The sequence below is a fragment of the Bemisia tabaci genome, chromosome 3 (genome assembly GCF_918797505.1).
Source record: "Bemisia tabaci chromosome 3, PGI_BMITA_v3".
Lineage (NCBI taxonomy): Eukaryota > Metazoa > Arthropoda > Insecta > Hemiptera > Aleyrodidae > Bemisia > Bemisia tabaci.
This window is the reverse complement of record NC_092795.1, coordinates 45,081,118-45,095,676: the sequence shown is the minus strand read 5'-3', so window position 1 is coordinate 45,095,676 and position 14,559 is coordinate 45,081,118. Positions and strand designations below refer to the sequence as shown.

Genomic DNA, 14,559 nt, shown 5'->3' with positions numbered 1-14,559 from the left:
CGATATATCGCAATTCACGCCACGCCACTGGTCCCGCATTGTATATCTGGCTATTCATCAAGTGTTCTTCGCGTTAAAACTACTGGTCCATTTACCATTAAACTCCCTCAATTTTTTTTCGATTTGTCAGAGCTGAAATAATGGGCGAAAATTGTAATTGCCAGCAATGGAAATTAACATAGCTTGGGCAAATCTCATCGTGGGATCTTGAAAGAAATTCTAATTTGATCCAACTTTTGAGTAAACATCATTTTATAGGATCAAAGTTAGTGGTCAAAATTTTTTTGAAGGTAATATGAGCTTTCTAGCTGTTTATTTGTATGGACTTTTTTCTTCTAGGCGGTTCTCAACAGTTTTCAATGCATCAACAAAAGTGCGGAATACACGCCTCTCACCCAAATGGGCGCAGGAATATTCACACACAATGGTAAGTTTACGAGCGTTTTCTCACTTTGATTTTAGAAGTGAAAAGAAGAAGAAGATGTTGTAGAAGTATTAAGGAGAGCAATCCCAACACGAGGGCCGAAGAAAGTATGATTTACAGTTATCAGTTACAAACCCTCCAACTAAAAATAACCTCAGTCTTACTAAAAATATCCTGAAATGCATAAATTTTCTTTTTCTTCCCCCTTTCCCCTCCATTTTGAAAGGAGTAAAGCAGACTAACTTTTAGCAATTGGGATGTATAACACTACTCAGGCCCGCCACATTCCATCTCGGGCTCTGGTACCAGTTTTTTGGCCCGGGCCCCTAGCACAGAGGGGGGTGCGGGGGGCTTCCCCCGGGAAATTTTTGAAATTTTAAATCTATTTGGACGCATTTTGAAGATCTTATGATGGAGATTTCCATCAGTTTCTGCAGAATAATTACGCCTTTCTTTTACTTTCAGCACCAAATACTTTCGAATTGTTGCATTCAAAACATCTATAAATTTTTTTGAGGGGGGCAGATGATACTTTTCAATTCTAGGGGGAGCCGGGCCCCCCTAGACTCCCCTTTCGTACGTCTATGGCAAGGGAGTTGAGCCATTGAAGTCGAGGATGCCCAGACAGGGAGCCTCTTAGCATCCAATAACGGAAGAAAATGAAACGCAGATACTAAAAATATCATTCTACTTATACTCAAAATCTTGAAAAAAGATAGAAATCTCTAAAAAAAAAAAAGTAAGAAAAATTTTATAGTTCCCTAGCGTGTTTTTGAAACTTTATTCACCTTTTGCGGAATTTTTAGGGTAATTAAATAAAATTAATAGGGGTAATTTTAGGGTAATGAATTCGTAGTGGTTTGTCACCTGCGTCATGGGCCCCTCCAGGGCCCGGGCCTCGGTACCAAGGACCCAGTATCCCCCCCCCCCCCCCTGTGGCGGGCCTGACACTACTGATCAGAACGATTTTTAAATATTCTAATTTTATTTATATTTACAGGCACTAAATGGCGAAAATTGAGGAAGCAAATAAACCCCTGTTTTAGAACTGACGTCATTGCAACCTTTGGTGAAACTTTCAGCCGTAACACAAGGATTCTCTTAGATGCTCTCCAAGAACTCGCTGACGATGGGAAATCTTTCGATTTGTTCCCATTGTTGAATTCATTCACAATTGATCTTGTTTTTGGTATGTTATCAACACATATATAAAAGTTTTCTAAAACCTTTGCGCGTTAATACTAGATTTTCATTGAAGCTCAATAAGCAGCAACTTGTGTGGATAGCACCTACGAAGTTTTTGTGTCGCATGACGAATAGTAACAAACGAATATTGTCAAACTTTGCCCTACATTTGTAGTTTAATCTACAAATAATTTGACTTTTTCTTCCGAGAATGGTAGAAAGCAAATTTTGATTATTGTCCCCAGACAAATAGATATAACGCAGGGTACGTGCATGATGTTAACGGAACGTATACGTATATAGTGCGTGTTTATTATCAAGGAGAAACGAATTGAGCGGAATTAATTATTTAAGTTCCAACTTTTGATTAAGGATGTAATTAAAATTCACCTGGTGGAGATTTCACTCTCTTATTCTTATTTGTTAGATTCCTTTAGAGAGTTTAAAAATAGCATTTTTCGAACGCACGTATGGCGTTCAAAAACTTTTTATTTGTCACACTTAGTTGTAAGGGAGAACACAAACTGTTGCCTTACATTTGATGTAAAAATAACTAAGACTCTCAAAAAAAAAGTTGATCACCTGAGGCAAGTTTTTGTAGAAAATTCCATGATATTCAATTTTGTATGACCTCGTAATTCTTACTAAAGTCGAGTTCTTGAAACTTTGAGTAGAATACTTGATTCGATCCTTCACCAATACTTCTTCCGTTTTTTCCAGAAAATTTCATGGGATGCAGCATAAATATGCAAAAAGAGAGACCATCAGACATTCCGCACCATGTACTTCGGTAAGTTCTTGTGTGCTTCCAAATTTGTTTGGCTCAAAGTGTTTTAGGTGAGGCGTATAATAGTAAAATTATAGTAATTATTGCAGTGCAGAAATTATGGTGGGGTTAAAATAAGAGATCACACCATTTTTAAATTATTAACTTTAAAGAGAAAAGGTGAATATGAATGCCGCAGAGACAAGGAGCAAATTCAAAAATATACGAATAAAACATGAAAATCAAATAAAATGAGACAGTGAAAATAAAAAATTTAAAAAAAAAAAAAAAAAAAAAAACATCTTCGAGAGGAAAAAATAGGGACAAGCATTAAATGACGCGGCCCTTCTTCCGATAACGCACTAATAACGCAAGTAACGCGATCAGGGTCCCTCTTTCCCCTCTAGCGTTATCTCGACGGTGAAACAATACCGGACCACGTATCTCGTTTGCGGTGTTTAAAAATCTCCGCTTCCATTTTATTGTTTTAAAGAAGCACAAATCAACATCATTTCTTGAAAACTTTACAGACTTTTCTTCGCATAAAGAGAAAAAAACACGGAAGTTTTTAAGAATAGACGTCGTGTAGTTCACCATTTAAGAAATAAAGTTTGACAGGAAGTCTACGACGTCGCAAACCGAGGTACGTGGTCTTGTAGTTTCACTGTCGCGTCGATATGTGTTTGGTGAACTGCCCCTAAGTAACCTTTTTATCGCTTTAAAAATTCATGAGGTGCCTAAATTCCTACTGAATGGGAAGGCAAAACTCATTTGGCGGAAAATAACGCATCTTGTTTTCGATTACGTAGTCATAGAAGCATATAATATGTGCTCACCGCCTGCTTTGATCATATCAAATCACTGTTTGTTTTAGGGCACTAGAAATTGTTTTGCAGAGGTGCTTCAATTTTTTGGAGTGGCCTGATCTATATTGGCAGTTGTCGGGAAAACAGAAAAAAATAGACGAACTGATTGCGCCTTTGAAGCACATATGCCGAGAGGTAAAAGACTTGCTCATTTTGTTTGCTATATCCACGAACAGGGCCGGATTTACCTACTTGTCGCACATGGGCCGCCTGTATTTTGCCGCCCCTTCTCATTCGTTTTGAAACATCAATAAAAACCATCAAGTGAACGTGCTGGAGGGGGCGGGGTGCATAAAACGCGTTTACCTACTCGTGTTGGATACATTTTTTGCGAAAGCCCTGTCAACACTACCAGCAAAATTTCACGGAACTTTGCGCGAAAGTTAAGTTCCGTAAACATATCTCTGTGTGGACAAGGTCCTCCATTTATAAGAAATGAACGAAAACATTATGAGAGAACAAACATCATTGTGGCTTAATCATTTTAACTTCCACCACCGCGCCGCGCTGATCGCGCTGTGTTTGACGCAATGCGTGAAGTATTCATGCAGTCTTGTAGGCGCTAATATCGTCACCTTCCAGGCAAAGTATCACAAGCGCCATGCGACGTTTAAAAATTTCCGCCGCCATTTTATTTTTTTACTAAGAAATTGTTGGTTGAATCTGTTCGAAAATTTCACTAAATTTTATCAGCAGCACATAGAAAATTCGGTGTAATTTTCGGACAGCTTCGTTGAACAATTTCTCTGTAAAAAAATATAATGGCGGCGGAAATTTTTAAACGTCGCATGGCGCTTGTGATACTTTGCCTGGAAGGTGACGATATGTGTTACATGTCGACCACCGCGCCGTGCCGAGGGCTTGTCCTTTTCATCTCAAGTCCTCGTCATCATTCCTCTCAGCGCTGAGCTCCGGGCCGAATTGCGTGTTTAGTTCCTCTCTTAACTCTACAAATTAAAGATGCTGTCTCTTGTATTATCGAAAAACGACAAAATTAAAAATTACTATACTCTTAGTGAAGAGAAATTTTGTCCCCTTTTCTCATTGATAATTTTTTTTCTGAATCCGATTTTTTTTATACCAACATTTAAAAAAATTGCAAAATTTGCCGCCCCTAAATTTGCCGCCATGGGCCGCGGCCCATATGGCCACCTTCAGACCTTCACCCCCTTAATCCGGCCTTGTTCACGGATGAAAAGAATCAAATAGTGCGGTTAGTTTTTTCCGAAGAAATCATTAACCAATAATATACCTTACACATTAACAATTTATCAAAGAGGTTTTTCCGATGGTTTATGAAATAACTGTCATTCCTATTTGTAAAAAAAAATGCAAATTTTACGGAAAAAAAGGTCTCGCTCAAAACTTCCACACTGTTAAAATGCAGAGTGTTTCCCCCAAAATATTTTCCGTGCATGAATTCATTATCACTACAGATACACAAAAATGGCACTTAGTGCAGATTAGCAGAGTAACTGTGCATACCATAATTCTGCAATAATAAACTAGAAGCATTTCAATAAATTCAACTACGTAGTTATTTTCACTTTGGAAATTAGTCGGTCCGGGTCCGTGCATTGTTTCTATAAAAAAAAACAACCTACGGTAATTCTAAATTTAATCAATTGCATTGGTGAATGTGTCTCATCATGAAAATTAAACGAACTTTTTGCCTTTCAGTTATATCTTTTTTTTCGGGGGGGGGGGGGGGGGAGGTGGAAGAAATTCTTCTGAAAAACTGAATACGTTTATTTACACGTGCTATTAAATATGGAATCTCGATTAATGTACATATTTTAACATTTTAGGTCCTGCAACAGCAGTTATCACAAATACGCAAAACAAGAAAAAGTGATGCACAGCTGGGTAAGATTTCTTTGACTCTTCCGTTATCTCTCTATGTAGAATAGAACCATTCTGGTTTCTTATACATAAGCCGGAAATGTTCATCTGGAAAACCTGACTATAGAAATAAGATGCTTTGAACCTTTTGTTACGTTGAGCTGATTGGAAAACAAGGTACATGCTGATGTAGGTATCTATAACGCTTTATACGTTCCAGTTTTGCCAAGTGTGACGAGGTATTCATCGGTACTATCGCCATTTTTATAAAAATGAGAAGAATTCCATCAGTTTAACTCAATTCTACATTCCCAAGCGGAAAAGTAGGTAGGGGTAATTTTCCGACGAGTCTCACGTATACTTACTACATATTGGATTCAATAAAAACCCTCGAATATCCTTCTGTACTTATACAAATCTGCATTTTGGCAATATTTCTCAAGAGCCACACTTCTGTTTCAGAACGCAAACCTCTACAATTTATTGAAGTATTGCTGAATAACATAGATGCTGGGGACTTGGACCTGGACGAAGCCGTTGAGGAGGTGATCGATATGACAGCCGCTGTAAGTTACGGTTAATAATTTGTGCCTTCATCTCTTAAAATTTCATTTATCTCGCACAAGCTCGTATAGGTACACCTACCTAGCAACGCAATATTTTACAGACGCCACATCATTGCCGAGGTAGCTGTGATAATGCCTGACAACGTTGTATCAAAGATGCGACAAAGTTATTTAACCTTTGCAGTCAAGGGATTGTATCTTTGTCCAAAAACTGTCTTTGAACATGATAATGTTAGCGTTCGAGACCCTTCGGAACCATTTGATACTCAAAATTGTTGATTTTAGTATCAGGGTTAACTTACAATTAGGAGGAGTTTAATGTCTCGAAATTTATCACCATATAAGAATTTTTATATTGTTATACCATTCAAGAGGTAAAATTAATACATTTTTAGGTTTTAAAGGCAACCATGTTTTAAATATCTATTTATTAAATAAGACATAATATATTTTCACATAAGACTCCACGTGAACAATCGTACCCTCTTATTATGGGTGTAGCCATCTCATTTTTTCCTACTAACTGAAATCATACTTGCCAGTTTCCGTGACATATTATTGCAATTCCAGGGATCTCTGACAACGGCAATGTCAAACGCTTGGTCCCTTAAAGTGCTAGCCTCTCACCCGGACCTCCAAGAAAAAGCGCACCAGGAGGTTTTCAGCATTAACCAGGGAAAAGAGATTAAATTCGAACAACTCTCACAACTCGTCTATGTGGAGGCTGTCATCAAAGAGACTATGCGACACTTCGGGGCTCTTGTTACTGGTCGCGACGTCCTCGAGGATCTGCAGGTCGATGGTGAGTTTTTACAGCCTATCGCGTCCATTTTTACAAAAAAAAAACCCCTGGATATATGTGCGTATTTCTATCAAACAGAACTACGTGCAGGTGGAAAAGTTTCAGGACATTTTGTCAACGGTTTTTTGTCCGCGCACCTTTTTTTCCAGCAGTTTACGCCCACACGTAAAATAAGCAACGGCGACTTGGTTCAAGCGTTATATTTTAGTCGGTATGTAAAATTATATCGACAATATATGGAAAGGAGAAATTGAGAGAGAAGGAGGTATTGTTATGATTGCTCATTTTCTAAATAAATTGTTATTACTTTCTCCTTTTGAATCATCTTTTTAAATTGTCATTGGTGAATATTTGGTTTTATCTCTATCCTTAAAATATTCGATGTACAATATACCTTATATGTGTATAGGTACTTTTTTTTATTTTTTCTTTTCGAAATTATTACTTCATTTTGAAAAAATTTATACTTTTTAAAACGTGACAAATATTTGTAAAACCTTTCCCAAGCGCCATTAATCTCAATAAGCCGCAGTTGTGCCGACAGAAACTGCAAAAATGAATAAAAGAGGGGAAAAAACCAAGAAGCACGCAATCTTTAGTTTTAACCCATTTGTACATCGAGCTTCTAGAGTTAAATACGTCAACTTTTGAGCGTTTGGTTGCGAGTACACCTCGCTGCAGCACAATAAAAGCACAAAATGTAAAAGAAAAAATTAAAGTGCTTCAGAAATCATTCAATTTGACACGGAGCCACCAATATTTAAAAAACACACATTATATTATAATTCTCCTTTGATAAATTGATACATATTTTTTCCCCATCTATTTAAATGAGAATAATCAATGCAGAGTGTGCAAACATTTCAAAATCCTGAGTTAAAAAACGCTGACTATGCGAGTATAAATATTAAAGCCCAAGAGAGCGGAGCGGCGTGCTGCCAGCGCGAGAGGCTCACTGGCGCCTACAAACCTAAGTGGATACTTCACGCATTGCACAATGCTTGAAGTATCCACTTAGGTTTGTAGGCGCCAATGCGCGTTTAGCGCTGGCCGCCCGCCCGCCGTGCGGCGGCGCCTGAAGCAACTATTTCACAACAGTAGTGTTACACAGTATTATACGAAATTGAACGTATTAAGAATGACAGGCTGTATCCTTTAAAAGTACAGATCTTTCCTCGCAAAATAAATCAAGACACTTATCGTACACTGGAAAAATCTAAGAGCCTTTAGCTGAGGCAAGTATAGAGGTTTATCCGGTTCAGGTATAACAAGGTGGGAAAATCTTGAAAGATAATTAAGTCCTGTTACACCAAAGATGTGTAGAGAGTTTTAGTGAATTTTGTCTTATGGAATTGACGCTTTCCCATTTTTACCAAAACTCTCAACTATATATTATTCTCCGTTGGACCGCAAACAGACGAAAAAAAAAAACAAGCAAACCCTCATTCTTCCAAGACATTTTACATTTTCATCCAAAAACGCCGTGAGCAATTGTCGTTTGTATTTACATGTGGGCCAATTAACTTTGGGTCTCAACTGGTACGTGGACCAAAACTCCCGTGCTGAAATAACGCATGGACGTAAATTACTGGAAAAAACAGGTGTGCGGACAAAAAATTGTTGACGAAATTTTCTATAACCGGTGGAAAAGATGGGGTGTGCTCGTCAGTCGAGGACCGTAAGAATAAATAGACGTATTTCTGCCAAACGGAACTATGTGCATTAAGACATATGAGCCCTGAGACCCATAAGAATATATGCGTAACAGGGCTCATGCCATAATGCACATAGCTCCGTTTGATAGAAATACGTCCAAATGGGAATCATAAAGCGCCAGTGACGTTGGCGTCGACAACTGTCTTTCACTGCCACTATCTTTCACTGCCACCTTTAATTTTTCCCACAGTAGACAACGTGTAATCTTGTCCCGACGGCTAACAAAATGAGTATCTATATTTGAAATTTGTCTCCATCTCGGACAGAATATGTTTATGTGATAAAGTGAAAGGTAAGAAAGACGTAAGTTTTGGATCATGCATGATTGTGAGTGTATGTGCCCATGTTGCAACATCTCTACCACCATCTTTTTGATCCATGTCCTAATTTCCATCAAATGAGTTGAGGTGCCGGACCTACCACAGAGTTAGCTTTAGGGACGTTATTATCTAACCAGTCCATCACACAAGTTCATCTGTAGATTTATAAATCAATCACTGAAAAGGTTCTTTATTTCGTGTTTATCACTGTAGAAAAAACAACTATTCCGGCTGGAGTATCACTGCTACTGGCATTATATGAACTACACCACGACCCGGAGCTGTGGAAAAACCCAACGAAATTTTATCCAGAGCACTTCTTACCAGAGCTTGAAAGCCTTCGGCCAAAAGGATCATTCTTACCTTTCTTAGTTGGACCAAGGAACTGTCCAGGTAAGACTTCTCTCGTTAATGGCACGTTGAACACTACCTTTTGCTTGTATATTAACTCAATAAATTCACAGCACAATTTGCACATAAACTTATCGAAAAATCATGATAATTTTGACATGATTATAAACCCTCAATATTGATTTATTTCTACGATATTTTTTTTTTATAAACATAATTTTAACAATACGACAAACATTTTTTTTTAAAAACATAATTTTAACAATCATCATCGGATTCAGTGAAAATTGTGCCCATGAAAGATATTTTATTTACATTTTTAATACACATATTTAACATTTTATTCACACTAGCCCGGAGTCAGTCGAATCGAGCGGCGTTTTAAGTGATTCCTCCTCTCCTTGAACGAGTTTGAGTTGCTGCGGTTATACCCAATAACTACTTGGTACTTGGGGATTAAGTGCGTTGCACTCAAACTCAAAATTGTTCCCTCTTTGAATTGTTCGCACTCGAATCCGTTCACTCTATGCGTGGCCAAAGTTCTTGAGTAAGAGCGGTTTCAAAATCGAGGGCCTGATACTCGAACGTCTGATGCCTCAGACTCAAGTACCCTAAGTCAGAATTTGTCTTGCTCCCGGTGCGGTTTTCAGATTTTTTGTTCAAGTTAGGTCAATATTTGACAGGCTCGCTGGTAACTATGAATCCGCCAACGTGAAGTCCCTCATAAAGTGACTGTAAAAGCAATTTTTGACTGACAAATCACTAGCATAAAACATTATCTTAGGTATAAATACGGTAATGTTCATGGATTTGTCGAAAATCAACTTCCAAGCTTATAAAGTGGAATGATGTTGTTGTTTTATACATTTATTTATAGGTGCTTTAACAAAGCTCCCATTCAAGAGAGAGTTCTCTTCTCTGCATGCATGCAGGCAAAGCTATAGATCTGAAACTTTGACGGGGGATCTCCATGACTATTGGGTAAAAATTGTCTGATGAACACTTCAAGTCTTTGCACAGGCTGGAAACCCAGCTCATACAATGCTCAGATGCTATTTCTGTGAAAAGTTTTTGGTCGAATTTGTCATGCACTTCAATTGTGGCCGAAACCTTGAATTTTTCATACGATTGGAAGTAGATCCAAGACGTAATGACTGGCACCATTGTTGTACTTCTCTCAAAATTTGTCCTAACTTCCAAAGACACTATATTGTAAGATATCTATTTCCTAGTTCTCAATGAAGTACTTACATATGCGGCAAGGATTTTACGATTTGAGCACATACTTTATCGTATGTAAACTTTCGCGAGAAAGACGATGATGAACGAACTTCCAAGCACAATAAAAGCTCTCTAAATGAGGACCGTAATGAAGGGGCTCAGGCTCACCTGTGCAGAAAGTCCGCCTCTATATCCAGTCAAACTTTCCTAGTACAGATAGGTAGCAAATACATTAGAAGGGTTAAAAGGTAACTCCTCTACACTATTTGCTTTTTCATTTTGCTATCTGTGCGTGGAGATTTGGACTGAAAATAGTGATGAACCCTTGCTATAATATAGGCAATCTGTGCCATTGTCTCGCCATCACGACCTGCACTTTGAGAGCTTTTCATGGGCATGGGAAATCTTTTTTCAGAGAAAACCCCTGCTTTGCACCATCGTGTCTGTATCGTGCAAAAAAATAGTGCATAGATCGCATATCGACGGTGAAACTACCAAACCACGTATCTCGGTTGCGGTGTTTAAAAATCTACGCTCACATTTTATTTTTTTAAAGTAGACCAAATCAATATCATTCCTTGAAATTTTCACAGAATTTTCTCCGCACGAAGAGGAAATATCACAGAAATTTTTAAGACTGGACGTTCAGTAGTTATTCATTTAAAAAATAAAGTATGACAGGAAGTCTGCGACGTCGCAAACCGAGATACGTGGTTTGGTAGTTTCACCGTCGATATGCCGGCAGCATACAAAAGCTCCATTGAAGAAGATAATTTTGCCCAAAGTTTGCTCTTACGTCTGATTACGTCCCAGTATGACGCGCAAGTATTTCATTTTCCCTCTAATCCCTCGATGAGCGGTTTGATGCAATTTTTGAAGGAGGTTTTCCAATACCAACTCAGTCTGAGCCAAGGCACCTCGACGCGTTTCTTGACCATGCACTTTGAGTAACGTCGGCCTTTACCACCGACCCCATAGCAGCCGCCATCTTTCGCCTCGGGACAGTTTCTTTGGTAGATTGGGTCGAGCTTTCTGAACGCAGCCAGACCTGCAGCACATTGCTCACTAGCCAATTTTACGGGACCGTTCTTGTCTTTTCTGGTTTTTTTTCCGGCCCTGATTTCATAGTACTCTTCCACGGCTCTGGCGCAGAGTTTGTCGTCCCTTCCAATTTTAAGCGCCAATGAAAATGGGTCCTCCTGGCGGCAAAGTCACAGAAATGAGAAATTGGATAGATTAAATCCCTGCAGACCCTATTTGGATCGGTTCTGGTAGAAAGGCTCATATCCAAGATTTTCAAATTCCTTTTATTCTACATTTCTGGACTCGTGAAGAGTTCTCATGCATCCTCTAAGATTTTTTTATTTTTATTTATTTTGACAAAAGGAAAAATGCGTGCATTTCCTTCAAAATCTGGTTTTTTTGGACTTATCAATTTTACCAAGAACCATATCATTTCCTTGAGTTACTAACAGGTCAATGCAGGTACAAGTCAGCACAGACGACATGATCATGCGTAAGATGCACGTTCCGGAAGTGCTAATTGCTTCAAACCGTGAAAAGATATGTCTAGGTTTCAAATTATTATAGATCATTTAAATGAATGCTAAGGGATGTGTCTTGGTGTGGATATCTGCATGCACTGACAAAAACGATCCGATCGTCAATTAATCAAAAATTGACAATAAATACATTTGAAGACTTTTTTTAAAATAATTTCAATAATCGATGAAAAAAGTAAGCCGCGTAAGGGAAATTTTGCAATTAGTTAATGCGTTCTTATGAGACATACAGTTTATTAGCATTCCGCCGCCAACACGATAAGATAGAAAGACAAGATCAGCGAGAATCTTTGGTTCAAAAAAAAAAAAAAAAAGTTGTCGAAAGAAGGGTTTTTAAGGGTCGAGGTTCTTTCAATTCAATAAGTACGCTACATCGATAGCGAATTCCTGCAAATATGTTCGTATCATCACCTCATTTTATCAGAACTTTCATTTTATGCCTAAAGCTTACTATTTGTGTCATTCTACTCTTTTGCTTGACTTTAGTATTAGCGCCCCAATATAGTGTGAAGAGGATTAAGAAGTTTATCGGTAGGTATCGTGGCTGCCAGTGTAGTGCTGGCTCGTGATGTAAGGAATAATAAAATATTATCCATTATCATAAGCCAACGATTGATCAATGGCACATTACAGTCGAACATTAATAGTGTCACTATAGCGTCATCCCACCACGGACTATTTGCACATAATACCGCAGAGTAAAAGAATTGTCAAGCGCGTTGATCAACCAATAGTACTCACAATTTTGCAGCAAACAAATTTTTGATGCGTCATAGCCCTTTTTTTTCTCCTTACACGATGAATCTCGTGACGATACCCCGGAGCTTGAGGCACTGTAACCTTTCCACTCAAATCATAAAAGCACGTCTGTGTCATTAGCCCTGCTAATACGTCACACCGAACCACGCCAGGCGTCCATTTTTTGACTTATATATGGCGATTCACATGAAAAGAACTTTTCAGCACAGTTCCAGCGAAATAACCGACGCAGGTTGGTCCATTAAAATTCTCTTAAGATTCCATTACCCTGAAATCGCCTGTTATTTGCACACTCCACAACTTCCACAGTATGTAGTGAAACCTCATAAATAATGCGAATTTTTTGTGAACATTTCCCAGAGTTCCGATCAGCAGCATTTAATGAAAGGGAAAAGGTCCATAGGAATATCGCGTCAAATCAATGGAGAGGGGTTCATCTCGTATTTTTTAATTCGTTGTTTTAAAGGGATATTTTAAAAAATAACCGTCTGTGGAAAAAGCCTACCTTGGTCCTCAAAAACTCAAAAATAAGCTATTGATATTTCAACATATGAATAAGTATTTCACGAAACATTCTAGGACAAAAACCTAAGTCATGGCCTGATTTGAAGTGTCCAGTTAAAAAAAAATATTTTAAAACCAAACTGCTATTTGAAACTACGACAAATCATGTCCAGGATACGAAATTTCAGGATTATAATAGAACTTTTAGCGGTTTCACCCTTCATTTGCACAAATATGAACTAAACTGTAGTAATTCATTCTTGAAGACACTTGAGAGAATTTTCCTTCGTTGTCTGAATAGCCGATTCCTAAACCCAACTCGATACAAATTGCTCTTGAGAAAATTGAAATTTCCCTCAATAAGGTCCATTTTCTCATTGATAGTTATAAAATCAGAGTGGGTATTGGACATCTCAATTTTGCCGTGATTCATTAAAACTTCAGTCTGGGCGGAATAAAATCAAACTTTTTAGAAGAAGTTTTCTGGAGTCGCTCTCGCATTAGCATTGATTGACTGTTTTTCTTGGTCTCTTATCAACATCCCAACTTAATAATAAAAAAAAGGTCCCCGATGCTTTGTATACGTTTAAAAGACGAGGAAAGGAAGTATATATATAACTAGTGTAACCGAATAGAAAAGAGAAGAGAGAAATTCTGAAAATTTAGAAACTCTGCATGTATACAGAGACACCAGCTTAACCAGCAAAATCAGTCTTATAGAAATTCATAACTATTCGTGCCGGACAGATGTCTGTGTTGTATCTGTGAGAGGGAGGTGTGAACTCGCAATGCCCCGCTCTATGCTACTGATGAGGTTAGTAAGAAAAGTTAAGAAACTAGGCCCAATTACGTCTCTTTTATCTTCGGTTGTGTTGCTCACGTCGCACTTGAAGTACGACAACAAACAAGACAAACAGAACCAACAAAATGTAGAAATAGAGCAAGGGAATAGACGCGCGTCGATGACGGCGCAGAGATACAACTATTCTTGCTTGAGGGTATATCCGTATTGTATCTGCAAAATTGAAGGCGCGATGGCGCGCTGCGTGAACTCGCATAAGGTGTCGCTTGGATTCGTGAGAAAAGCTTGCGGGGCACGTGTGTTTTTGACTAGGTTAGTCAATTTGACTAGGCTTGGGCATCTAAGAATTAGGTATATCCCCTTGAAATTTTCTACAGATAAGTTTATATAAGTGCAAAAATTTAAAGGAAATTTTAAGAATAACTGTTGCCTAGTTATTCTTAGATAAAATACAATGGATTTTCCAATGTTGTAATAGAAATTACGCACTCTCTGACCGAAGCCATTTTTACACTGCTTTTTAGTATGAGTCAATTTAATAATATGCTCAATATGAGAGTAAATCCACCGTATGTTTCACGGCAAGGCCTTAAGTACGCCAAAGTACGAGGAAATTCGATAAGAATCAGATCGTTGAAAAAATAATAAATCGTTTTACACAATGACGCATCGGGGTTTTACTGAAAATACACTTGGTTTTTGCTGTGCATAATTTTTAATTTCACTATGAAAATGAAACTTGTAACTTACGTCTTGTTGCTTTGGTGACTGTAAAAGTTGAGATGAACCATAACCATTCCCTTGTGGGCTCTTCTTCATTGATGCGGCCAATGGAATCAGTCCGATCACACACAAGCAAATCAATTTGTACAT

General features: G+C 38.1%; 1 protein-coding gene across 2 annotated transcripts in view; it reads left to right on the top strand.

Annotated features, from left to right (window-relative positions):
- The window catches only part of LOC109030699 (cytochrome P450 4C1), a 35,672-nt gene that overhangs the window by 16,022 nt on the left and 5,091 nt on the right, over positions 1 to 14,559 (top strand). Inside the window, exons 3-10 of one of the 2 annotated variants that reach the window (XM_019041791.2) lie at positions 340 to 427; positions 1,425 to 1,613; positions 2,330 to 2,399; positions 3,250 to 3,376; positions 5,050 to 5,107; positions 5,546 to 5,649; positions 6,220 to 6,451; positions 8,701 to 8,880. In XM_019041791.2, the coding sequence (XP_018897336.2) occupies positions 340 to 427; positions 1,425 to 1,613; positions 2,330 to 2,399; positions 3,250 to 3,376; positions 5,050 to 5,107; positions 5,546 to 5,649; positions 6,220 to 6,451; positions 8,701 to 8,880 (1,048 nt within the window). Of the gene's footprint in view, positions 1 to 339; positions 428 to 1,424; positions 1,614 to 2,329; positions 2,400 to 3,249; positions 3,377 to 5,049; positions 5,108 to 5,545; positions 5,650 to 6,219; positions 6,452 to 8,700; positions 8,881 to 14,559 lie in introns of those variants that run through there. The other variant, XM_072298441.1, reaches the window with a different exon arrangement.